The sequence below is a fragment of the Pseudopipra pipra genome, chromosome 11, assembly GCF_036250125.1.
Source record: "Pseudopipra pipra isolate bDixPip1 chromosome 11, bDixPip1.hap1, whole genome shotgun sequence".
Classification (NCBI taxonomy): Eukaryota; Metazoa; Chordata; class Aves; order Passeriformes; family Pipridae; genus Pseudopipra; species Pseudopipra pipra.
The window spans coordinates 11,900,282-11,928,175 of record NC_087559.1 but is presented as its reverse complement, the minus strand read 5'-3'; the positions used below and the strand labels follow the sequence as shown (position 1 = coordinate 11,928,175).

The following is a 27,894-nucleotide window of genomic DNA, read 5'->3' as shown; positions in this document are numbered from 1 at the left end:
TGGCAATTTACATAGGCAAAGCATAAAGGAATCCACGCACTGCTGGTGCTCTCAGCCTCAATCAGAGCAAGCATGGGCGTTTGAGAATGTCACTGTTTATTTTTAATTGCTGTGTCCCTCCTTTGTGCAGGTTCAAGCGGTCAAAGATGTCGAAGTCCATTAGTAGAACTGGAAGGTGATGCCACTTCATTTGGTGAGAGGGTTCTTCAAATTTAAAAAAAGCAGCTGGTTTGTAATGTCCCCAAATGCCCAGCGGGTACCAGCTGTCAATCTCAGTTACCACTGGGTCAGGGCAAAAAAAGGTCAGAGAGAGTCATAAACCACAATGTGTTGTGAAATGTGCTTCCTCCGTTACCTTGTAGGCCTGAGAAAGGTTTGACCTTTTATAGGTATCCTAACCCAGCTCTGCATGATGCTGGCAGGGGTAAGTACAACACACAGCTCAAACTTACAAAAGTTGCTTCCCTTTACTGCGCTCTTGGGTTCCATACCTGTACAACATGAACATGAATATTCACAAGTTGCTAGTGGCAAAAACCCAAAACTTTGCCCACCACTATTATCACTCAGAGGTACGAACACATCTATTTCACACATAGCAGTGGAAGGATTAATTCATTATCAGCAAATGTAAAAATAACTAAAACTTCGAGGGAAGTTGTTAATGCCATAACAGCCTAGCAATCTGGCTTCTCTTTGCAAACGACCTGTTTATCTGCTAAGTTGGCTGTCACTTCAGTGACTACTCTCCCAGTCACCTGGGTGGGAAGAAAGCATCTTTTAAAGTCCCATTTAAGGCTTTTCCTACTCTCCATTTGCAAGTTATTCACTATGTTTTTGTTGTTTCCTCCTTCACACGGATTCTCAAAAAGCAGTCTTATTCCTAAATATATTTCTTCAAAACGTTCTTGGACTACACATGAAAAGCTCAATGGTCATTTCCAGATATAATCTAGTGATGCATTCTTTCTTTGCAAGAAATAATTGCTCTGTCTCACCCCCATCTCCCAGAGCAGAAAATGACAGGAAGTTCGGCCAGTGCTATGCCAAAAGGAAAGCAGCAAACCCTCTACGCAAGGCCCTGTTTGGGCAGAAGCCATGTCACACTCATCAGCCTTGCACTCCTAACTACTTATCTCTCTTTGGACCCCAAGCACAGGCAGGTCCAGGATTGTGAACAGGACACAGGAAAGGGAAGGAACAGCAAGCAGAAAGGAGGAGAGGTTGAAACCAGAGCTACAATTCCCTGAAGGAATTAAAAGCACAGTTCCCAAAATGGGCTGCATGCTGCACAGGAGAATACGGGCAATTAAGAACTTCACTCGGAAGCAGACATGTCAGAGCACTTTTCATGCAAACCACTTCTATGGAAAGGACAATATGATATAAACTAGATGGCCACAGGTATCGCAGAAGAGGCTGGCCAGAAACTGACTGTCAGCTGACAATATATTTCAGGTGAAATTAGAATGCCTCACTTAGTCCTTCACTTGTCCACAAAGCACAGTCAAAAATGAGAAAGCAGCATGTTCACTCAATGAAAGAATAGGGTCCTTATAGTAATGACTTGAAGATAATACTGACAACATGAAAAGGGGTCAATCCAGGCTTGTTGAGCCAAAACTTTCCCATACCCGGAATGTTACTGGCTAGGTCCATTTTTAAGTGGTAGCTGCAAAATACTCCTCAGTCATGACTTATTTTGGGAAAGTCAGTGCAAATCAGCATCTGTGGAATAGACTTCACCTATTCCAAGCATAAAATCACCTTGTTCTCTTTTAAAGGATGAATATCTTTTAAGGTAATTAAATAGTAAAAACAGTTCAGCAGTTCAAAGGCCATTGAAAGGCCCCTGTGACTTTCTACAAGCTCTCTGAAGATCCCAATGGCAGCAAGCCACCTACTGCATTCCAGCAGTTCTCCCAGAACATGCTGACATCAATTAAAGCCTCAGCAAACAAAGAGAATGTATATCAAGCATTTCAATGCCCTCTCCTTGTCATTTCCTTTGCTCGCAGACATTTCTAGAAGCCTACCTGCTCAGATTCTTTCGCAAGCCGCCTCACTGCAGCATGTCTCACATTCAAACCTTGTTCAGTCCTTGGGCACATCCTACCTTGGAAACATGCCCACCTTGCTTTTCTGAATTTGAAAGTCTAACATGCTAATCTAGGTCAGTCTTCTCTTCACCCAACTAAATTACTGAGCAGGTAACTTTACTGACTGCCTTTTTTAAAAATCGCTATGTCTCTTCCTGTTATAATATGGGTTATAGTAGAGTACAAAAAAACCCGTGAAAATAATTGAATAATTTCAGATGGGAAGAGAACACTCTCTTCTTTGTTGAGTGTCTCTTTCTATCAGGAAAAACGGGGGGAGTGAAAATGAGAGACTCACCTTCAGGGCAGGAATCTCCACACTGTCACCAAGGCTAACAGAGCCAGAAAGAATAGTCCCTGTCATCACTGTGCCTTGACCCTTGATAGAGAAACAGTGGTCAACTGCCATAAGGAAGTGTCCTGAGGGGTCTCTCGATGGCAGGTAAGCCTGAGACTTCAAGACCTGAAAAAAAAAAAAAGATAAAAGCAGCACCATGCCTGGGTGAAAAGTCATGACAGCCACACAGCAAAAGGAAGGCAAGCGGATGATTGATTGAACAAGCTTGCAATTTTACTGATTCCAGGCATCTCCCAATGAGCTTAGAACGCACCAATGTGAAATTAACTGTGTGTGCCATAGAGGAGACGCACACTTAGCAGCAGGAACAGTTCGATTTTCTGCCTTAGAAAGATTTGGTGCTGCACATTTAGCTTGGTTAGCAAAACCGCACTGGCGATAAAGTTGCTGCCAAACTCAATATAAACACTGCAGCAAAGCAAAGAGGGAAAAAAAAGCCCTGTACGTGTCATTCTGCCTCTCACCACCCCCAACCCCAAAAGTACAATTTTACAGTGCGTTTTGCTACTTCAGCTTTTTTGGATTTTCTGAAAATGAACTTATATACAGATATTAGTGCCCCATAAAGTCTATCTCTGTCTCGCTTCCCAGAGAAGCTATTATACTGGGTTAAGTTTTCAAAGTCAACTTTTCCTTCAGATTTCTGTTAACACTTCTTGGAGGATCAAACCACTAAGAAAAACAGCTACCTAAGTACCATTTTCTAGAGAAATTCTCTAGAAAAGAGATTAGCATTTCTCTTTTGCTGACAAATACTACGTTTCTTAAAATGCATCATCACAGATAGAAAATTTTAATAAGGCAGTCGTGTACCCAACAGTGCTTCAGAGGAACTGGTTTGCTCCTGTCTCAAATCACTTTTGATCTTTAATTCTCTTATAACACCAGCATATACACTTGGCACTGCCTTTAATGTCAGTTTTTAAGGTCAAACTGCAGATTAAGCCCAAATTGTAATGGCAGAACAATGGAGAGTCTCTTATGAAGGACAGAAAGAATAATACCTTGAAGCTCAATGGCAGGGCTCACAAAGCATTTACCAGCTCTTCTAATATTAGGTCTCAGAGTTGACAGAAACAGCTGCAACACTGGTATTTTCTTCAAAGGCTTTAACCCTGGGGAACGTTCCAGTAAAGATACCAGGAACCAGATGAAGGCAGAAGTAAGGACTTGCACATCTCCTCTCTAGACATTTCTGTGGGTAGACTGGTTCTTACTAAGTCTGTTCTAAGGTCATCCTACATCCCACCCCCATTCCCATCTCGGGTCACACGAGCCTGGGAGCTGATACAGCATTCACTGTTCAGCAGCTCTGTGCAATGTCCTGCCTTTATACAAGCCAGGCTGCCCTGGGCTAGACATCCCTAGAATTTTTGATGACTGATACTGCACCTTAACTTCAGCAATTTACAGTCTTAAATTTGGCAGCATCCAAATCAGAATCTGACAAGTTCTCAAAGAATAATGCCTCTGTTTAAGAACTACTTTCAGCTGTCTGCAAATAACAGCAGCATCCCTCCAGGGCAAAGATGCTGCTTTTGCCTAAAGCTAATTCACAGAAAGGATGGCAAGTCTACTACAAGCTACAAACTGCCCTCAGTTATTTTAAGCATCCTGCCCTTCACAGTATATGCTTCATGCCATATAATTTAAGGTTTTGAACATCTGAGAAGGTATTCTTCCTCCCCACCTCCCCAGAAAAACCAAAGAAACAAAACACTCCAACCAAACAACAACCCACATCGCTGAAACTGAGGATACCTGTTAAGCAACAGTTTGCTTAAAGTCTTCTTTTGTTCATATGGGTCTGATATAATGTTAGTTGCACAATGATATAGTTTTTCTCAGGCCCTATCTCATTCAGAACACAGGGTAAATGCAGGCCATGCTTTTTATCTTTTGCAGATGTGTAAGACAAGCAGTAAGCAAGGCAGGGTATCAGAGAAGATGGTTTCACCATGAAGGCAGGCCGTGTTTCTTTAGAGAATGGATTCTATACTTAGGACAGAACTCCCATGTATTGTCATTCTCACAAAAATGAAATTTCTACAGGTAATCACTGACTATACACCTCAGACTGTCCAAACAGAAACCCCAAAGCTTAACAGAAGTGCTAAGCACTCATAACTGAAATCAGAATTGGCAGGTACTATGATCTGAACACAAGCATGTCCCAAAATAGTTCCTAGTTTCCTTAAATTTGGCAATTAAAATTAGTAAACTCAGTGGACTTAGCTCCTTTGTGCCTCAACTTTCCAATCTAAATATGGATTAAAGTCACCTCTACAGTTCCCATAGGTGTTTTGGAAGTAAATTTAACTGTTTGCCAAGTACTCAAGACCACAGTGATGTGTGCCAAGAAAACTCCAGGAGGAAATTAATTACTCTGAATGCAAAGCAGTATTTGAATGGAGTCATGAGGCCACACAGAGAATAATGAGAATTAAAATAAAATATGGACTAACTGCTCACTGGTTGAGTCCTGTCCATCCTGTGCAAGAAGTAAGGTAGGGGGGGTTTATAATAAAGAATCATGCAATTGAACACTGGACCATAATACACACATGGAGGTAGGAGACAATTCCCAATGTGTAACTTTTGAGTGCCTGACTTTACAACTTTCCTGTTTCCTTAACTATAGTACAACTATAAAACAACACCTACCACAGATTTGGCAGAATTTTAAAGCTGTTTTTTATTCACTATTCTTCCTAACTCTTTACAACTTAATAGACAATTTCAGCACACTTGTGCATGGTCATTTCTTAAGACACAACTATTCAAAGGCTTTGTAGCCTAGTAGTTGAAAAAGGAGATCCACTTTTGGGGCATGTAACTTCAACTTCTCAATTCACTGAAAGGAATCCCTAAAGAACCAGATTCCTCAAAACTGGAATTAATGCAGGAGTTCCTCAACTCTAGATACTAATTCACTGTACTCAAAAAGACTTAAGAGAAAAGTTTGAGCATGTTTTATGTTATTATGATGTTCTTCAGCAGGTACCTCAATCAATTCAGAAACACCCAGTGGAGTCTCAGACTCTGGGGCTTCCGGTCCACCGGGCTTTGCTGCAACAGCAACAATAGGACACCCACAGAACCTGAAAGAGAGAAAGACTCCCACCATTAGACCACACATCTCCTATATGTGTCAATATAAAGTAGTTCCAGGCTCACCTGAAGGCTAGAAGTTCCCTGAAATCCCAATTTCTCCACTCTTCCCCATAGTCAGTGACAACTTACCAGTATCAAACTATTCAAATATACAACAGTTACTTTCCCCTGCCTATTTTTTTTCCCACCTTCTATATAATTTCCTGACAACACCACAATAATTTTCCCAGCATTGATGGCAACACCTACTCCACAGCTGCAACAGACCTCAGCTTTGCTTACTGCTGTGGAATTGTACATGCATGCCTGTATGTGTAGTGAAAATCATTATCAACAAATAAACTATTAAAAAAAACCCAATCAAAAAAACCTCACTGCCAAGTGTCTGGGTTCAGAGGCAGCTGCCAAATGGTCTCAGCATATGTCCAACTAACAAGAGTAGTTTGGAAACAAAAAAAGTAGTTAAAACCCATGCATTTGAGATTCAAAGTCAAGTGGTAAAGAGGCTGCCAAGAAACACCCCAGCCTGATAAAACAGGACAAGCACTTTGCAATCACAGCCAGGTCAGCAGTGCTTTCAAAGCACCACAAAGCACAGACAGCGCATGCACAAACTGAATTTTTGTTCTCTCCTCTGCTCACTGAATCCTGTTCCTCAGATTCTTCAAATCAAAATGTGACCCAACAGTTATGTCACCTTACATCCCTGACCAAAGCAAAGCTGTGCTTCAGTTTGTGTAACCACTAAACAAATATTTTATTTTCGCACTTCAAAACCAGCCACAATTCCACTCACGAACCTCACTACACCTCATTCATTATGTACCTCATAATGAATGTACCTCAAATATTGTCCCAGCCAGAGTCACATTACATTATATAAAGTTCCATCATTCTGCTATCTCTAATTGGTGCAATCACAGCTTTCATCCTCATTTAAGCAGATTTCCTAACACTTTCATTTTCTGTGGAGTGAAACAGACTTGCAGATTATAACAAAGTTGCAAGCCCAAAGGCTAAAAAAACAAACAAAACAACAAAAACAACAACAATAGAAAAAACCCCAGAAAACAAACAAAACCCCACACACAAACAAAGAAACAACCAAAAAGAAAGAAAAAAAAACAAAACCAAGAACACAGGGTAAAAAAAAAACACCAAACAAAAAACCCCCAACACACCCAGAAAACACCTACCCCCACAACAAACAAAACCAACTAAACAGACTCAAAACTTTTCACCTGGGTATTCTTTTTGTTATTAAACTGAAAAGCTTAATTATAGGAAAATACTTCTCTACAAATGATACTTGCACATGTGAATTTGGAATGGTACTTGAGTTTCCAGCAATCTTTTCACTCTCTTCTCATTATCTCTGCTAGATGTCTCGGTATGCTTAGAAGCACATTGGAAGGGAAATGCTGATAATTTTTGTTTAACATTTTGTTACAAGTCAGGTGTTAATATCGCTGTTCACTTACTTCGTATTTTCCAAGGTCTTCTGCATTTTCTTAGTCATCTTCTCAATGGCACTTTGTCTCTTTCCCTCTGGAAGGAGATCTATTTTGTTCAGAACCACCACCATCTTCTGGCAGGCAATTTGCCCAATTACCAAGCACTCTGCTGACTGTGTCTGCATCCCTTTTGTCACATCTATTACAAGCATCATCAAATCGATAATCTGGGCACCTGGAGGAGAATTCACAGTCAGTATGGCAGCAGCATAAAAAAAGATTAAGGATCATTTTCTCAAATAGCTACCATAAAAAATGTCAGGAGATGTACAAATACCCAGAAAGACAAACAAAACACACGTCAAAGTATGCACTGACTGTATGGCTCTTTTGAAATTAAGACCTCAGGAATTTAAGCTGTTATATGCTACCATCAGATCATAAAAAAATACTGAAGAATGTGGTAGTTTACATATTCCCCCACACTGACAGTTCAAGTCCAAGGCTGTTATCACTGTCTTTTAAAAAAGTGCTAAGAAAATTAACCTTGCAGCAACACAAGCATGACTTTTGCCTCAATTAAAAATTATAATCTAAGAAGCTAAGTAGGAATACGATAGAGCTGAAGAAACACAGTAACACTGCAGAGAGTTGCACTCTCAGAGCAACCCCAACAAGAGCCAACCACATGCCCCATAAGTACATCAACAATCCTCAGTCCCTACCTGCTTCCTACCATTTTTCTTTCAAAGCCCAAAATTTGATAAAAGTGAAAACAAAGTGATCACCACCAGAGGCAAGTTTATCCCAAGTCTAAAGAAATTCCTACAATCCCTCAACATGAGGAAGAGGTGATTCATAAACCTGCACTATATTGCCACTTACTCCCAATTCACATCTGAGTAACTTGAACATGTAATCTCAAACACAGGCAACAAAGATCTGATTCTTAGATCCCTTCATGAAAAAGCTCCTAAATTTTACACTGAAGTTACCTATCATGCTTATGGATTACTTTGATTTTTCAAAGTATTGTTGTCATGAACCCTTAATCTTTTCATTGAAGCAACCTGAATTTCACGGATTCAAATTTGTTTTCAAGGAAGCTTTTGATGAATGTTGGGCTTTCCACTAATTATATTCCGAATTTTCTTGTTTCATTCCAGGTAACTGAAATACTGAATACCAAAATAGTAAAGTGCAACAGACCTTAATATTGACAAAGTTTAAATATAAAAAACTAAAACAAAATTTAAAGTTGAACTACCAGAAAATTATATGTCAAAAAAACACATTTTGAAAGATGGCAGAAGCTAGAAATCACATAAAACTGCAGCATTCTGAACTTAAGTACTTTTAATATTTGCCTTAAATGAGAAGAACAAGAAATCAATACAACTGTTCCTTGTTCCTTCACCCTCTCCAGCCTTCCTCCTGCCTTTTTTTTTTTTTTTTTAAGGCTTTTACAATGGCTATGACAACAGCTACCCTTGTTCCTAATTCCCATGAACTCAGGATAGGAAATCAGTCCAAGGTTGAAGTGCAGGGGTGAATGAGCGGGTGGGAACTACAACAGTAAAAAAAAAAAAATTACATTTACAAATGACTATTTTCAACCTACCAGAGCTTTCATCTTGTAATAATGAATGCTAATGAATGCTTCAGAACACTAGTGGGATAATTATGACATTTCCAACGTTTCATCAGAATTTTCACTAATAGTTTCAAATATCTCACCCTAACAAACTTTGGATGGATGTTATATCTTCAAAAGTAGTTTGTATTTTTATTGTTTCAAGAATTGTATTGATTTAGAACTTGCTTAAATTACAACACAGAAGTCATCAAGGCTCTACCAAAGGCTCAGACTATACACCACACAAGTGCAGACCTAAAGGTCAGGAAGCAAGGAGAACAAACAGCATGAAAATAGTTTTGAGTAGGACAAAATAGTTAATAATCAGAATGGATCCACTTTTACAAGTACATACAGCAGGGCTTTTTTACACTTAACACACATGTTTTGTCTTACACTGTACCACACAGTAATTCTCACTACAGAGGTGTCATCCTTAAAATGAATGGGAATTAATAATTAAAATATTAATTAATTAATAATTAATTAATAATTAAAACCAAACCATCAAGTCCAATGGATTATTAATACTACTAAAAGGACACCTAGTAAAAAATTGATGTTGCAGCTTTAGCCTTAGATAACTGTACTACGATTTCTAAAGCATAGCAACCCTCATGATCCAAAGTTAAGCCAAAGTAACCAGACCCAAACCTGGCCTTGAAAAGGGTGGCTGATAAGATCCATTATATATAGTGTATATAACAGGTATCCCTCATTTCAACAGGAGACAAAATCTGCACTGAACTGTTATATGCAGTTTCAGTACAAGGGCCACTTTATCTTGGAACACTAAATCAACTGCTTTGATTTGCTATAAAACAAATGCTTACAATTGCTGTATGTATGAATCTATTAGCAATACTTTAAAAGAGCCACAAAAATCATCAGTCCAGTTGCTAGAAGGTCAAGAATGTCTACTCGGGGCATTTCATAGCAAAGACAAGATGAACAAAGGAAAAATAACTGTACAGTCCATGGAAAAACTCCAGAAACCCCAGAAAACACACCATGACACTCCAGACAAAAAAAATATTACAAGTCAAGGAAACAGCAGCATACACAAGTTCACAAACATTGTCGGCACAGCTACTGTGTCTCCTGCAAAGCCTTAACGTGCTGACTGGCCACAGTTTGTAAGAGATGGCACAAGATGGAAGAGAAGACATGGCAGGCAGAGAGCTGGCACACAAGCAGGGTGGGAAGCTGCTGCCCTTCAACAGAGCCATGGAACCAAGGGAAAGATCGGGACAGCATTGACAGAAATACTTTTGACTGCATTCTCCCCAAGGCATCAGGATGTTTGGTACATGTTTACTCATGCATAGCAAGGCATGAGTGCTCAAGTTTACAGAACCCTTGGGTAACAAGGCAAAAAACTAATGCTAAAATTTAGTTCCTTAACTTTCCTCTTTGAGTCATCTTTAACAACTCACCTTCTTCCCAATCCTTCAATCTTCTCCTACACAGTTTTACATTTTGTTTTATTCAAGAACCTATTTTCTTAGTTGCCCATCATCCATGCATAGAGTCCATTAAATACTAGAACAAAATCTAGAGAAGTCAAAATACAGTGCACAGGGATTCACAAATGTAACATTCCCAATCAGGAAAGCTGACAGGTCATTTGACAAAACTGTAACTGTCCCCCATTTAACATGGAACATCTCATTCAGTACACTTGCTCTAATAGCATGCAAGTGGTAACAGTAGACCTAGAATATGTTTAACTTCATATTCACTACTTACATCATCTCTAGCACACTAGTAAACAGTCAGCTCATGATCATATCAGAGTTCAGTCAATGAAAGAAACAACATTTCTGAATCATTTTCAACAGCAGAGTAAGATTTAACTAGGAACAGTGAAGTGAGGATAGATTATATGAGTATTCTCAAGTAATCCAATCTCACTTGTAAAGATAAAATAAATACAGCCATACCAAGTGGAGACTCCAAAAATAGCAACAAGAATAAAACATGGTGAAAATATCACTCAATAAACCTGCACTATCTGACTACAGAATGCCAGCCATGTGCTCTTGTGTGAAATGGAACAGAGAACTGAAACACTCAGCTTTTGCTCAAAAAAGGAGACAGGATATGGTCCCACACAGTTAAGAAGAGTGATCTGGAAGAGATTATGGAGGAGTTGAGTGTTCCTCCAGCCTTCAAAGAAGGCAAATGGTTTGAAATTATTCTGAACAAAGTAGAGACACATGCAAAGGACAGGTCTGTGTATAAGGAAGCACAGCAATCAAAAATATTTTATCTGCATATAGGTCATATAGAAAGTCATATAGAATCAGTGACAAAGTTAAACTAAGATACTCAAATTATTTCTTCTACAGAAAAAACAGGGGTGTCACTCTTTATTTGCCACTTCATCTATGAAAGAACTGTTCAAGAACATTCAGACAGATAAATCCCGATGAGTGATTTCTCACTTTGCTTGAAAATGAAAGATCAACTATTGGAGTACCGTTTGTGTGATGACACAAGGCTCAGATGAAGCCCTGCAAAAAAAACAAATGAAACAAACTAGTTGTCATCAGAGAACACAAGCGGGTAGGAAAAGATGGGAATTATATGGCAAAGATAAGCAGCTAAACCACAGCAAAAATAAAGTAGATAGTCAGAGTGAAGAAAAACAAACAAGAAAGATAAAACATGAACTGAGAGAATCTGGATGACAGCCAGATACAGGCAAAACACAAGACCAGCAGCATAGCATCACAAAAACTGCAAGTGCCAGCTAAACCTGGAGGTAGCAGCACTCACTTGTACCACAAAAGTGACAGGGAACACTGAACTCAGATATAAGAAAAACACCTTCACAGACAAGATAAAGTCTAGCTACTGCTTTGAACAGTCACAACCCACTCTTGCTCCTGAATTTTGGGGAGTATCTGATTATAAACAGTCACTGGGGAAGTAATTTATTACTCTCTATTCATGACACTAGTTGAAACACAGATGTCACGGATTATAACAATTTTCAAAAGCACAGAATACAGCAACTCAAGTTTCCCTAAACTGGCAATTGGCTCAATTTCTCCAAGGGAAGAGCAAAATGATACCACTTGCACCACCATCATTCCTAGCTAGCTCTCACCCTTGGAGCCTGAAAGAACTCACCAGCTACTGCCTGAGTACAACGAAAAAGAATAGTATGCATTAATAAAAGGATGTATTGATGAACTTTTAACCTTTAGGATGAAATGCACTGCATTCTCTGCATTTGCATTATTTTGTATAATATATCTTCAAACCTTTACTGAAATAGGAAGAAAGGCCCACTCAGAGTTCCAGGCAACAAGGCTTCAGACCTTCATCCCCTTCATTAAACTCAGTCCTCGTAAACATGTTTAGTGTTGCACCCACCTTTGATTTCCACACAATAAGTAAAGCACACTTGATCTTGCTCACTGCAGCTAAAGTAGACAAGCTCTGCAACGTTTACATGCTACTGTGTCACATCCTTACACAAAAACATACAATTAATAAACCCCGCATTTGCTACACCAGTATTCACAGGGTAACACCAGTGGGAGTACCCAAGCTACAGGCTGCATTTTTAAAAACCATAAAGCACTATAACAGCCATGTTTTATTTTAGAACAGAACATTACATCTTAAAATAAAAAAATATCCTTCAACCTTGATCACAGAGGTTGTTTCAGTTCTGCATGCACATGAACTCAAAATACCTTCTGCTTGTGCAACCTGTTGCATGCTTGTAAATGATACACCCAAACTGCCAGACTGAGCTGTGGTAGTACCACGGTGTAACATTTACAGTAAGGTAGAAAAAAAGGACATTATTAGGTCTAGGAAAAAAACAACCAAACAAATCAACCCAAACAAACAAGACCCAAAACATTTCAGCCTCTTGTATTACTTTATCAGTTCCAAAAATTTATTACTCTTTTATTATACATGCACTCGGTCCACTTTCAGAACTACTCCATTATAACCTCCAAGCACTGAACTAGATGCTCATTCCATCCTTACTGAGAAGGAAATCCAAAAGGCATTTTCAGTAAATAGGCAGAACCTCAATTGTTTTCTCTTTACCAAATACACATCAAGAATATAAGAGCATTTACAAGTTGTACTGTTTTGGCAAGCAGATTCCCCATAATCCATCAATATAAAGCTGATTTGACTCTGAAAGGTAAAACCTGGGTAGTGGAGGGAAGAAGAAAACAGGTCAGGTCCCTCTTGAATGAGGGGGAAGTTTTGCACACCACACAATAATGGAACATAGACAGAGACTCTGACTCAGGGCTTCTTTAAACTACTGTGTCCTGTTTGTGGTAATCTTTTTAGCTGACTTTAGTCAAACAGTACAACTCCTGTTCACAGGCACCAAAAGGAAGCAGAAAATGGAATTTGAAATGTAAAAATAAAATAATTGTGGGCCATGGGCTATAATTTGATTTCATGCTTTACAAGGAAATGAAAGAGGACTTCCTTAAACATACCTTTTTTTTTTTTAAAATATGCTTTTTACCATGTTAGGATTTCCTTTACTGTAGAAGAGAAAATAGGATTGTAGAAAATGTACTGTTCTCAAGTATCATTGCTACTCAGGGGCAAAGCTCTGTTTTAATGTGCACTTCCCATTCTAGGGAAGAGGAAATTCTTCAATTAATAAACCGGGTGGACTGAGGCGAGTTTTTAAGGTTTAATCAATTTCATCTGCACATGGGATAAAAAGACCAACTATTCTACCATTTTTGCCTCCCCTATTCCACTTTCAAAAAAAATAATAAAATCGATGTTTTATTTTAAATTCTTTGAGGTTAGTATCTCCTGTCGCAGGAAATATTGTCTATATCATGCAGTGAGTATGCAACTTCCCCCTTCCCAACCCCCTCTCTGTTTTTTTTTTGTTAAGAAACTTTATTCAGAAACAACTAAATTATTCCCTCTTCTCATATAGAGTAACACCTTGGGAGATGCTACAAGTCACACAGGATTTTGCTAGTTACCTTAGGAGAGGCACTGTGATGAATAAGGAAAACGTTTGACGGGATACGAAATCTCCCAAAATTCAAACAGAAATAGGAGGTGTGAGGGGGCAGAAGAGGCATGCACGCAACTGGAAAGCATGAATTACACATGAAGAAACCCTCTGCAAAGCAATGCAAATCATGGATCAAAACTGATACAACTCCTGTTAGGAAACACTTTGAAAAGGAACTCATGGAGTTCAGGCATCCCACCACTGTATCCAAAGCAGGATATCAGTAAGTTCAAACAAAGAGCTGTGCAGCTTCGAACTCTGGACAATTTGGAATACCTCTGGTAGCAAGCATCTGACTGGCAACCCACTTCTTTCTGAACGCACAGTAAAGCTTACAATTAGAAGCATTATGTCATTGCACAAATTCTCTTTAGATGAAAACCAGCCACTATGGTTGGTCTTAAACTGAGAGCTAGAAAGGGAAACCAGTACAGAAATAAGGGCATAATGGCAAGAAGTCCATTTCTTATACACAAATAACTCCTCTCTTATTTGTTATTTATTTTATTTCTTTGTTTTAACCTGTTATTTATTTGTAAACATGAGTTCAACTATGTTCTTTCGCAAAAGACCTCACCCAAGAATCCCCTCGGAATATACTTTATACCTCATCTCCCAGATGAAACAGTGTGCCGTGTTGTTCTGAAGAGCATAAAAACAATGAAGGCCTCTATGCTCTCCTCTGTCAAGTCATCCAAGGATCTATCTTGTTTGAATAAGTTCTAACTTATTTGTATCAGAAACAATTTTGTTCTTCAAAAGGAGGAAATGTCTATAGTGATTAGAGCTTGACTGGCCGTGCTGAGTAGCACAAACAGAGTTGTTAAGACCTTTATGAAGATCATGCTAAGAAAGACTGAGGAACATCTTCCAATAATTTACTACTGTATGCTGGTCTAGTTATTGCAATATTGCACACAGGAATAAGCTTACATTAAATGGAAGAGTTACAGAAAAAAAAACCTCACACAAACAAACTTTAAAATGAAAATGCACTCAAAAAAGGCATTACAACACACGAAGAAAGAAGATTATCAAAAGATCCTTTACAAGGATGTAAGGAGTCCCACGTTGTCTTTAGCCTCTTCAGAGAAAGCCTCTTGTGAGGAAAACCAAGAGCACCAGTCTGAGAAATGTCTGAACACTTCTGTCATTTCCACTACTACAGAAGAGAGACTATTCCAAAACAAGGCAAAACCAGGAAGCCTTCATTGCAATCAAACTAAATTCACTGGATAAACACACATCAAAATTACACGTAGTTTTGTAAAAATTACATACAATTAAAGAGAATCCTTCCTCCAAAGACTCACAAATAGAAGTCACTAGTGGTTTTAAACCAGGGCAAAACACACGCTTTACTTGGTATTGCACTGATCTCCATCACTATGTGTACATAGTCAGGTACACCTAGAAGCACTTGTCAGTGAAGTGGAGCAGTGAAAAGGCATTTGCTCTGGCACCTGGTCATGGAGACTGCAGTTCCCTGAGCTGGGAAGTTCCTACTGTGCTTATTCAGGTCTCCCACAGCTCACAGAGGATCAGATGAATGGCAAAAGTTGAAGCTCAGACCAGTCAGTTCAACTCAGCCACACCAGACACCTCTCCCTGAAGCTGACAAAGGTGACCCAGCTGCTGCAGCGCCCAGGGACAGCCAGAGCTGGCACAGGGGAGGCAGCAGGACCAAACAGCCAGGAGCTGCAAAGGGAAAAGAGGAAAGAGCAAAGCAAACCTCCCATTTCTAGGGGAGGGACACTGCTGCAGGACAAGCTGTCCTTGAAACACCAGCTTGAGGAATTCCAGAGAAACTTAAAGCTGAATAAACAGTATTGTTAGGAAGCACTGGAAGAAATCTAAGCACACATATATATACACACAAAACTAGTGCCACTACTTCAGAAAATTATGAAATGTCATTTTATGCTACTCAATGCAAAATTGCTTTATGTGTAGGAGCAGCCAAAAAAGGTAAAGTATTAGACTTGACCTTATATACAGTGTAATATTGAAACAAAATAGTGCATTTAGAGCTAGTCACTTTCCAGAAAAGAAAACTTAAAAGATTCCTTAAAGAAAAAAGGAAACAAGACAAATACAATTAAATCCTTCAAAAACAACTTCACTTACAAAGAAAAATCCATGTTAACAGCATGCAATGACAAAAGCAAGTGAAGCTGAACAAGAGAAAGGGAAATAACACACCTCCAATAAAAGAGCACAATCAATTATGTGACAGTAAATAGCACAACAACCCAAACTCAGTGCTGCTACATACCATTTGTCTTCAGACAAATAAAAATGCAGCTTTGATATTCACATCATTAAGATTTTTAAAGCTACATCCAGTTGGATGAAATTCCATTGTTTATAAAAAATTTATGATTTTATCCTGTGTAAAAGATACTAAAATGAAATTTAAAGCAAGGGACACTTCATTCCATCACTGACTTTCTTGCTTTAACCCTCCAAAACATTCGCTTTGACTGTTTCCAAAGAAAATGTAACAAACCAGGTAAGTGACTACTAGGGTCTGGCATTTAAATTCCTGTTCTTCAAAATACTTCTGAAGAAAACCAGAAAACCACCCGAAATGAGAATCCTATAGACAGTGAGGGCACAGTAAAGCAAACAATCCTTGCCTTGTAACAAGAAATGCCATGTAATACATAGCATGTATAAAAATGGAGGTAAAGCACCATACAAGAGAAGATATCATCTTTCCTCCATATGTAGTAAAGTTCTTCTCTGTAATGCTACCTATTACTAGATCTGAATTTCTATATGGACAAGGCACAAACTGGACAGAATCCAGAAGAGATCTCTACTTATTTTAATGCTGAAAACATTAACTGCAGTAGGGTTTAAAAAAGCCTACAGACCCTAGAAAAGCAACAGTCATTCCGAGTAGACACAGATGACTGCTACAAAAAAAAGGTAGCATTTGCTGAATTGCACAACGCTGTGGTATTTCAACTGCTTTAATTTCTTTCTTGGCTTGAAGTCGAAAACGCATAAATTGTGAATTAATTAGCAAACATTAACTTTTTAATGTGTCATTCATATATATGTATATGCAAATACAGACAGCAGTGAAGCTGAGAAGTTAAATATTTAGGACACTGTACAAAACTAAAGTTACTTAACATTTTAGACTGAATGTCATTATACAACTCATCAGCCCTGGAGTACAATCTATGGCATATAGTAGCAAAAATTATTATTTTGTACACTTGAAAGCAAGAGAAAGCACAGAAGATATCAGTTGGGTTATTACAATTCATGTTGCAAATCTGGTTTGTTTGGGTTTTTCTGGTGGGGTTTTGTTTGTTTGTGTTTTGCACTACATGTCTATACTACACCTAGCACAAAAAGGTTCAGTTTCATAATTTGGCATCCAGACTATAAAATATCTTAACAAGAAGTCATGTCCTGTTTCCGGCACCTGTAATTCCACTGATTCACATCAAACCCAAACTTAGAGGTTTGCAGTGAAATTCCTTCTGCGTAGGAGTTGCTCAGTTCATAAAACAAGGTTTTTGAAACAAATGTGACAGTAAATCAATGTTCATGCTTCAGGAAAAAGAAAGGTGCAAAGTATAAAAAATGGATACTTGTAAAACCCCACTTTGACCTCCTTAGAATATATTGTGTGCTTAAGGTTCTAGCAAGTTTTCCTAGAGCCTAATGAGTGGTTAGTTCAAGTTTCAGACTTGTTATTCAGAGGTATTTTGTTTTGGTATCAAGGCCACATGTGTTTTTGCACTGCTCTGAAGAGTTAAATATAAGGTAACATTACACTTGGGCCTTACAAAGTGACCATAAATGGTCCCTGATGGTCCATAAAGTCTTTACTGTAAACACTGAAAAGCAAACAGGTCAAAAGGAACAAGATTAAAAAAAAAATACCCTTTTTATAGTCTTGACCCATATCAGCTTTACATTTCTTCTCTATAAGATCCCATGCTAAGTTTCAAGTTAAAAAAAAAAGTAATTATATTTGCATATGATAATGCTAAATATGTTGCAAAAAATATGACTTACAAGTATGATCATTCTGCCCACTCCATCCTCCGGGGAATACAGACAGATACCATCTTCGAAGCTATCTCCAAGATCAGAACGAGAAAATAGTGGCTAAGCAGTATAAAAAGAATCAAGCATCCAGAAGTATAAAGGCACCAAACCTGGACGAACGAGGACATGAGCTCATCCCCAGTTCTGACAGACTTCTACACATCTGGAGTCTTCTGCTCCACCTCTAAGGACCCAGTTCACACCAGACAGAAACAATGTTCCCAGCTGCAGCAATGTCACACCTGAGGTTCCTCTACTAATAATAAACACTGGAGTGTGGAGGCAAATAGTGAGCAAAAGCCTCTGGTACCTACAATGATGAAAATTCCTGCTACCTCCCCAATACTACAGGATCTTCTGGGCTCAGCCTATAGCAGGCTAGACCTGTATATCTTTCATTATGAATGATAAATCATACAAAACCAAGTTTGTACGGGGAGGAGAAAAGTAGTACAATAAAAATTACTGGAATAATTTGATAGATTTTCCAAGACCAAACAAATGAGCTGCTTCGGGCAGTGAACTCCTGTATTAGCTTTTCAGACAACTGAATGCTCTGCTTTCCAAGAACAGCACAACTGAAATGCTTCCTAATCAATGTGTCCATATTTCTGTATTTGAATCTACTATTACGTAGAGGCCCAGTACTGAATTCAGAGGTGGGGGGCAGGAGGGGGAAAGACAGTTGAACAATATCTACTATGTTTCTATCTGTTCTCTATCAGTGCTATTTCACGCTCAGCTCTTCATCTTTTCAAGTTCTTTTAACATTTGTACAAGATGATATCTTTCCATTAGCATATCTAGGATTTGATCACATCCATGCCCCCATGCTGTAATACAAAGAGAACTAGAGCATCTCAGAAATCCTTACACAAGCAATACACAACTTGATGATCTCAGGATAAAAAGAATGTGCTATGCCTAATGACCAACTAGTTGGTTTTTTCCTTCCCAGAAGACTGGAGAATTGTTACTACAGAGCATCTATTGCCTCCCTCTGGGTGCTTTGGAGAATGACTGAATTATGAACATCTTGGAACATCTGTTAGAATTTCTTTAAGCATATTTTAGTCAGTTTAATATTAGATGACAGGAAGACTTTCTTGCTATCTTTTGTGTTAATTTCTTTAAAGTCCTGCCTAGCCAAAGGATATCTCACTGTAAATTCTTGTTCATTCTTCTGCCATATCTTCAAAAGATCAGTCTAACAAGAACTTCCATACAGCAGTCATAGGAGATAAGAGCCATCACACAAGTGTAGCTAGACAGACCTGAATATACATTTAGATATGCAACTCCAAACTTCCAAAACCTATAAACAGCAGATTGAACACAGTCAAGAAGAGGTATAGATACAAAGGTTGTACCTTAGAGATACTGCTGAACCACCTTGAAATTCTCAACTTCATTAAACTTTACTTAGATTTAATGCTTTAGGCCTACTACCCTGAAAATCTTGAAATGCACTGGAATCCCCAAGAAACACCCAAATTATCACCTTGATCACATCACAGAGATTTGCTACTAGATTCTCTTCTCTCCATCTTGTCAATTTAAGGACATCAATCCTGTACCTGCAACTTTAGATAGCTCTAACACCTCCAATAAAAAATTGATTTAAAACCTTGTACAGATCAAGAGTATATTTCTACAAGACTAACAAATAAATTTTCTTAAACAATTCTACAAGTCACCAGTCCAAAAGTAAAACTCTTAACTCATCAGATTCTAAATCACTCTTCTACAAAAAAAAGAAGACCAAGTTCCATACAAAGCTGGAAATAAATTCATGTGATTCTACTCTAAAATCATTACTAGCCCTAAGCTACCTTGTCTCTGTCTTTGAAATAAAGCAAGCAAAGGTCATGCACTCCACACCAAGCAGCTTGTTTTGTACCATAATCCAGCCCTATTATGCTTTTTACAACACTGCATGCAACACCCTGTCCTAACAGATGAGTTATGGTAGTCTATGGGAAGATTCCTGCACAGCTCTCAGATATGTTCCATCTGAGAACGCTAAACAAGATTTTTTGTAAAAAAAATTAGAGTTTAGATTTTGCTGCTTCTTTTTTCCCCTCCCCTGTCCTCAAAAATAATTTAAAAAAAAAAAATTTAAAAAATTGAAGACTGCTAGGGGCAAAGAAAAGAGCGTTCTTTAATTTTCTCTTCACCCTCCACAATACTGAAATAACATCAGTCAGGGTTATAAACATCTGTAACTGCCAGGGGAATGCACAATACATTCAGAAACTCCAGGCCCACATATCCTGTAGCTCTGCACTTCACAAACAAAAGGTTGGGGAAAGAAAGAGGGGGTGGGGTACAGGGAATAAAGGCTTAAAGATTAAAGTCACAGGCAGAGACAGACGGCTCCGTTTTTTAATAACTGAAAACACGAGTTGTGCCTGAATGTGCTCATTGTTTCATGGCAGGGGGGAGAGGCTACACACTCTGGACTGGCTGGCGACAGAACTGCCTTTGCATCAAAAATAAGATTTACAAAAAGAAAAAAAAAAAAGACACCAAACCCACGCCCTAATTTTCCCTCTTGCAACAGTTAATGATGCATTCAGGTAGAAATCGACAAATTATCCCACCTTACCTTTATTAAATAGGGGAAAACTTCATGACCAGAAGTAGTACCTGATGGAATCAGCCTAACAGAGACTGCAGAGATGTCTGAAGGCTTTACACTGTGAGGGAACACAGACTACGACAATAACAGTCGTACATAAGGAACAGGCACGTCTATGAAACAACGAGCTTATAAATCAATTTATATTTTGCACAATAAAACTACAGCTGCAAGGCTAAATTATGCGATCCAAGCAGATTTTTATATGAATTCAAGAAGTTTAGCTGTCATGAGAAAGTTCTTAAGGCCTTACTTTTTAAAAGTATCAGCTATATCTTCAGTGAATGAAACGGTTCATGAGTTGGGTCCACTTCAGTCAGTACAAAAAAAAAAAAGTTAGCTTAAAATGTTGCACTAGAGCATTAAAAAACTGAAAGTATTTCTTTTAGGTTTTAAACCAATTTTTCTCTCAAAGATCTAGGAGTACAAGCACTTATGGCTACTCAATATCCACGATTACAAATGTGTATTATGTTAAAATTCCATAATATACACCTTTCTAATCTAAACAATCTGATACTTATCACAATTTATTTCAGTGAATAAACTTCTGTGGGTTAGATCCCACCAGTGCTCAGGAACCCATCCAAAGTCAAATAAGGCCAGTTCCACTGCCAGGTGCCAATGGACTACAGGTAAACATGCAGCCTGAGCAAACACATGAAAATAAAAAATATTAGATCAATCTTTCAGTTTTATTCTCATCTAGCCCAAGATGTTACTATAACAGAGCTTTTGTTTTACTGTATTTTTTTTTTTTACCTGCCAACTTTGCTTTAAATATAGACAGAAAGGAGATAATTCAACAAGACAACAGGCTCTTTCATCTAAAACCATGAAACTTCCAGTCATAACTTCTTGGGGAAGCCTAAAATAAGGAGGAGGGAGGCACACAACAGGAGTCAATGAAAAGTAGTCTCCTGCCCAAAGCAAGCATGCTGTGCAGGGAGGAATCAGTGGCCACAATACACAGCTCCTTGGCCAAAAATGTCAGACCTGGAATGCTCCAAACTATCATCCCCTTTGTTGATGTAACACTTTTGCATCATCAGCCGCTGGACATCTTGTTGAGATTAAAAATATTGCGGAGAGTTACTGTCTGTTTAGCAAAGAAAAAAAAGACAGAGTCCATGTCAGAAAGGGAGGGGAAAGGAAAAGCCGAAACATGAGCTCATAAGCCTGTTACGGGGGATAAAGGCAGGCTTTGTTTTACTTTATTCATACCAAGTATGAACAAGAGGCTCATCACTGTTTCGAGCTTGAACTGCAAAATTTCTTTTGTATGCAGCATTGCCAACTTTTCTCCTCATGTAATTAAACTACCCCTCTTTCTCAAAAACAGCTTCTGCTGATGCTCTCATCAAGCATTTAAGCCTAGATGAAACCTGTATAACAGCAGAGTCATTTTCCCCATGCTATTCTGACACTCGGAAGCACCTACGAAGGCATTCTTATATAGTAAAGACCAGCCTTGGTTATACTACTGGTGGTGTCCTAAAGTTCTCACATAAACACAGAAGTAAATAAAATAAAAATATAAGAATATTTAAAAAAAATAAAAATAATTTGGAGGACACATTGGCTATACAGCCACACTAAGAGTTAGGCAACAGTTATTAAATTGGAGATACTTCTTTGGACAAGAAGTAGCCATTCTTCCTAAACTTTCAAATGCAGAATTCAATCCAAAAGTACAATACCATGTTAAAAACAGAGATTAGAGAAAAAAAGCCACCAGTAAAAAAAGATCTGTCATCTGACAGAAACACTACCCACCAGTGCTGTCTCTAAAAGAGCTCAGGGGCAATAGTAAAAAGTAGCAAGAGAAAGCAGAGTCTGGATTCTACTTTCTTGCTCTTAGGAAAAGGCAAAGAGGGTGGTAATTTACCGTGTACAACCAAATTGTATATGAAAGTTTAAAACCAGCCAATTAAAGCTAACAGTATGGAATGGAACCGAGGGTCCGAGTGGAACGCGTTAGACACGCATTCCAGACAACGGCTCCAGAGTCCGCCCGCGAGGCGGGTACTGTACAAAGTACAAAGGGTCAAGAAGTTCTTCTTGAAGAGAAGCCCAACTTGGACCAGGAGTCATGACAGATGTGGTGCCCAGCTGCACAATGACATCAAGGTGTAAAGCCAAATAATACTTGGTCATCACCTGCACTGACAGAATGCCAGATAGAGTTCGAAAACTTGTCAATCGAGCGACAGCAAATCTCAATACAACTGAGAATCAAATGGAGCTGGACAACAAGGAACAAAGAACTTACAACTAACAGTAACAAACAGGACTATTTCAGTTCACATCTCTTACATATATCTTTCATACACTCAACTAGAGCTTTGCTTCTCTTAAGCAGGTTAATCTATGATGAGTAAAAGAGTTACTAAGACCTAGTGGGAAGTTAGAAAAGGAAGACAACTACCTCAGGTTACCATGACTATATTACATTTTGCCTTCAGAGTATTCTGTACTTTGGAGCACAGTGAACTGCAATTTTGATGCAAGTTTCTTGATTTCTGAGACAGTAATGCAGCAAACTGTTATTCCTACTGCAGCAAATATAAAGAGAACAATTATACTACTCCTTGTCATCTACATCAACATACAACTCCATATGCATTCAAACTGGCAAATTAATCTCATGCCATGATACCCAATTCTATGAGACTTCTACAACACTAACTTTCAAACCTTCACCATCTCCGAACACCAACAATAATTATAACCCTTACAAGAACAGCAGAGTTGAGTAAAAAAAGTAAGGTTGTTCTCAAGAAGGACACCCCGCAACCAATCTGAGTTTTTATGTCAAGCTTTATTTCAAGCACCTGCATTACTACACAGCTGTAGCAGTACAGTGCATGAATGAAAGAAATCTCTGAAACCAATCAGTCCCAAACAAATTAAAGATGCCAGTTCTGAGAAATAGGATACTTTCATTCTCTACACTGTGCACAGATTATCAGAGCCAAAGTAAACAGCAATATTCTGGAAAACAAATCTTTCTGGACACAGTCTAGGCAGCAGTCAGTTAACCTACCCTGCTGCCATGCTAGATATTGGGTGCTTTGCTAACTTACAAATTACAGATGAAGAGTAGCTGAAGAGTTAATGTTGCCATTAAATCGCTCTTGCTAAGGTTTTAAGAGTTAATACTACACTACCAAGGAAAGTGCTTATATGCAAAAAATCACCACAAACTCATCAACTGAAAACCAAACTCAAAGCAGTGATCTATTAGTTTATTCTCAGTTCACTTGGAGTTTCCAACGTTCATAAAGGCTGTACCTCCGTTTGTTTTAAATTATAATTTTGATTCCCCTCTCAGATTTTACTAGAGTTATTTTGTACTCAGTTCTCTGCCTTCAGTCCATGGCAGACATCAGGCCCAGCCTAACAATTCACTACCAAATCATGAAAATATCAAGTGTTTTGCATAGTTTGTCATTCCCCTAAGTCACATCACAGAAACCCTTCCAAACTGAGGAGGCCATTATCGAGCACATGGTACCATTTCATACCTCCTGCCAGGCCAACACAAGGGCTTCTGACAGTGTATTTATTTTTATTTAAATTTTTGCTGACTAGGACTGCACGAGATACACACTTCATTTCAGAGCAATCTCAAGGGGTTAACAGTCCTGTAAATCTCGCATCCCAGTACTTCAGGACAAAACAAACTATATCATGTGGATACACTATCTAAATTGCCAAGGCTACAAAGCACTCCACATATTGCAGAGTGTATAGCATTTGTGTCTCACATTAACACATTCTCCATATAATTAATAAAAGCCCACCATAATATAAAAGGTGATGCTCACTGTAAAGGAGGAGAGCAGTGCAGAGTTAAATTACTAAATAAAACTAGATACAATAGTTACCAAGATTAGAATTTATACTGCAGGAAGCAGGGCTGGAATTTAATGATCTATAACCACACAGAGATAAGAGACAGTAGCAATGGTTGAGCAAATGTTTTCAACAGTACCAACAGAAGGCAAGGTGAAAAATCTAAGGTATCATGAGTGATAACCAGATGACCTTTTCAAAAAAATTTTACAGCAGAGAGTAAGTGCCATAAAAAGATATTCCAAATTTCACCAGCAGAGTATTTGTCTAAAAATAAGTATTTTAAATGCTTTGAATTATATACTTTACTATGTCAAATTAGATATTCATGTGAATTAAGCTGAGCAGCCAACTAAGGAACAAAATACAGACCTGGTCTGAGTTTGTATTGGTTTGGACCTTAATCCTGCAGGCTCCCTTACTGAGTTCATTCCTAGGAGGTTGCATGGATGCAAAACACCCAACCTGGGTCTAGGAAGCTGCAAGTGTGCATGGCACTTCACAGATAAACACAAAACCAGGTTTAGAAAGCTCACAGACTAAATTTAGACCAGTTGCTACCTAGAATAATGAAAATATTTTCATCTCTGACACAACCAGGTTATTTTACTGTTTCAAGTTTTATACTTTGAAAAGCATAGATCCTGTGAGGTGAACGTACAGTTAACCATCAACATACAAAACCAGCCCTCATAAATAAAGAAAAAAAGTTTTCTATTAGGTATTTTGAAGAATCTCAAAACGTGAAACTGTTCAACATAACCCTGCACAGAAATTTCATAATACATCTCAAATACTACATAAACCAAAACATGACTATCTAATCAGATATTTCAGTATAATCCCAAGCAAGTTCTTCCACATTTTCTCTAAGATGAATGAACAACTGAATAAAATACAAGTGTTGACACAAATATTTTTACATTTTACAAGCAGTAGTGGCAGTTTGTATAAACTAAGTTTGTGAGCAGTAACATCTGTCAGTTAAGCAAAACATCACTCAAACTCAAAACCTTCATCAAGACCAGAACTGTGCTTCTGTGACCAGGGAGGGTCATCATAAGGAAAGTACAGCAGGTTTTCCAGCTCTGCATCCCACACTCACCCTCCTGGTTCACTGATCATTAAAAAACACTCCCCCCAAATCGAAATCTAAACTTTCAAGCTAAAACAGAGGCTGACAACATCCCCAGGGAAGTGGGATGAAAGCCGACAGAAAACAAAGTCTGCTCAGAATACACATTGCTCTGCCAGGCTCATGTGACCAGCTCTTAGGAATGCTGGCACTGCTCAAGTTATTCAACGGAAATATGCAACAAACAGACTAAGAATCCTGGATAAACAAGAAAATAATACAGAGTGCAAAGCACCAATACTTCTACTCTGAAGCTGCATCTGTAAATTTGCATTTAACTGTACATTTCAAGAGAATACTTCTCACAGCAAAAATTCAAAGAGCAGCAACAGCAGGCACTGAGCCATCACTCTCTCACTGGGATGGGATTCTAGAAAAGAAGTGCCCAGAAGTCCAAAATCATCTGCGTTAGCTAATCCAACCTCCGTGACTAAGAAATTCCTAAGCAAGAACACAAAACAGGATCAAAAGTATATCAAGTATACAAAGAACATCTAAAGAATACACACTTCTCTCTTTCACAAAACCCATTCTTAGATGCTTTTGCCTCATAGGAGCCTTTTTTATATTTTTAATTACTGCTTTTCACATTTTGTTAGGTCTTGTTTCCCATTCACATCTTCTAGTCTCAGAGAGCACAATAGATTCTAAATTGAACTTCCTGACAGTAAGAACTAGAATTACAGAATAAGGGATGGGAAACTCAGAATGAGAATTTAATTTCAAATGAACTTAAGTAAATATATTTCATTTGTTATCTGGGCACTTCAGTCTTCGCATCAAACGATGGAGACAACTGCTGTTGAAGAATCATATCATAATAACGGAAGAGAAATACAATGGAACTTTATTAAGTATATTCTTACTGACAATTTACTATAGACTTAAATTAAATTTTGGTAAAGGATTTCCTTAAAGTACTTCCAATAAATTATTTTTATAAATTATGTTTAAAATGTCATAGTTAATTTGCTTTTGAGGGAAAAATTATCTTGCCATTTGGTAAAAATGTAACATTGAAATAAAGTGTATGAAGAGGAAAAAAGGTAAGTAATGTAAGTAAAGAAAATTAAATAGTATTTAATGACAGAAGCAAAAAAACCCCCATGAAATAAAAATCATATAAATGGATATTTAATCCTTTTCCTCCCTTAATAAAGTAATAGTAACATCCATTTACATGTTTTTTTCCCCTCTAGTGTCTTGTTAAGCAAGGTACACATTGGGGCTGAGAGGAGAACTGAGACATCAGGAGGGGAAAAAAAATTTGAAATAGTTCTCATTTGTAGTCACCATGTTTTAAACATACCCAACGATGTTGTTACTCAAACAACCAAAGAAGATTTGCCTCTCTCCAAGAGCTAGATTCTGTTGGTCCACAGAAAATTGAATTACAACATCCAAGTACACAAGCTTTAGAATGGGCTCTACTGGTGAAATGGAAGCTTTTAAGTTTTCAGTCCCAAGAGAGCAGCAACTATCTCTTCTCTCTGCAGCAGCACTGGGCAGGCAGAGAAGCCTGTTTCACTGCAGTTCTCTTAATAAACTAGAACTCAAGCTCATATGCTGTTAAATCTGGAGGCAAATTGAATAGGTAATTTTAAAACCTAGAAACAGAAAACATGAAACAAACAGAAGTGAAGCAAAGGTGGGTTATCAGTGACCCAACTCCCCCACCACAAACCATCGTACCTCACAGTCCAACCGTGCCCACTCAAACTTAATCCTTATCCAGTTATGATACAAAATGAACAAGGGCAGTTTTTAGTAGTATTGAGATTCTTTTCTCCTCCCTCTTACTCAGACTGCAAAGGACACCATACAAACAAACATCAAGAAATTGGTTTTCAACCCTATTTCCCACATACATTGTTCCTCCTCTTTTTCTTCTTCCCTGACATTCCTTAAGATTTTAATTCATTTGTGAAACTGCCAGCTTATGAATATAGGGAAAAATCTATTCCAACCACAAGCTTCAAGACCAGCCTCTTACACAGCTTATTACTCTGCACCTGAAAGAGGCGGCACACCATGAGCCATGGATGTCCAACAGACAAAGGTAAAGCCTTTGGACTTCAGAATGGAATTTCTGAAAGTTCTAAGGGGGGGAATCCAAGCAAATAAAAAAACCCCAACAAAACAAATCTCTTTTTTTCCTTCCCCCCTCCCCCCATAAAAATCAGATAAGATTATCATTTAAAACAATGCCAAGGCTATGAACCCCTCCCTACTGCTTTCTTGCATGTTCTTACATGGCAGGAAAAAAAAAAATCTGCTGAAATTGCTAGGGATCAGCCAAATTCAATAAACCAACACTATCTCTAACTGTAAATGCATCACTAAGATAAATGAATGCATAATTGCAGAGTACTAATCACTGCTTAATGAAATGCTGAAATCACCAAGAAAGAATACAGCCTTAGTGATTAGAGCTCAATTTTTTTTGGTTGCTCAGAGCTAACAGAAATAGAAAGAGAGATTACAGCTCAGGCA

The 27,894-nt window shown here is 38.2% G+C and overlaps 1 protein-coding gene across 2 annotated transcripts in view; it reads right to left on the bottom strand.

Annotated features, from left to right (window-relative positions):
• EEFSEC (eukaryotic elongation factor, selenocysteine-tRNA specific) overlaps positions 1 to 27,894 on the bottom strand; it is a 120,476-nt gene that overhangs the window by 80,248 nt on the left and 12,334 nt on the right. For both annotated transcript variants that reach the window (XM_064667524.1, XM_064667523.1), the window contains exons 2-4: positions 7,053 to 7,260; positions 5,462 to 5,558; positions 2,398 to 2,562 (exon numbers count right to left, since the gene is read on the bottom strand). In XM_064667524.1, coding sequence (XP_064523594.1) covers positions 2,398 to 2,562; positions 5,462 to 5,558; positions 7,053 to 7,240 — 450 coding nt within the window. In that variant the 5' untranslated portion in view covers positions 7,241 to 7,260. The remainder of the gene's footprint in view (positions 1 to 2,397; positions 2,563 to 5,461; positions 5,559 to 7,052; positions 7,261 to 27,894) is intronic.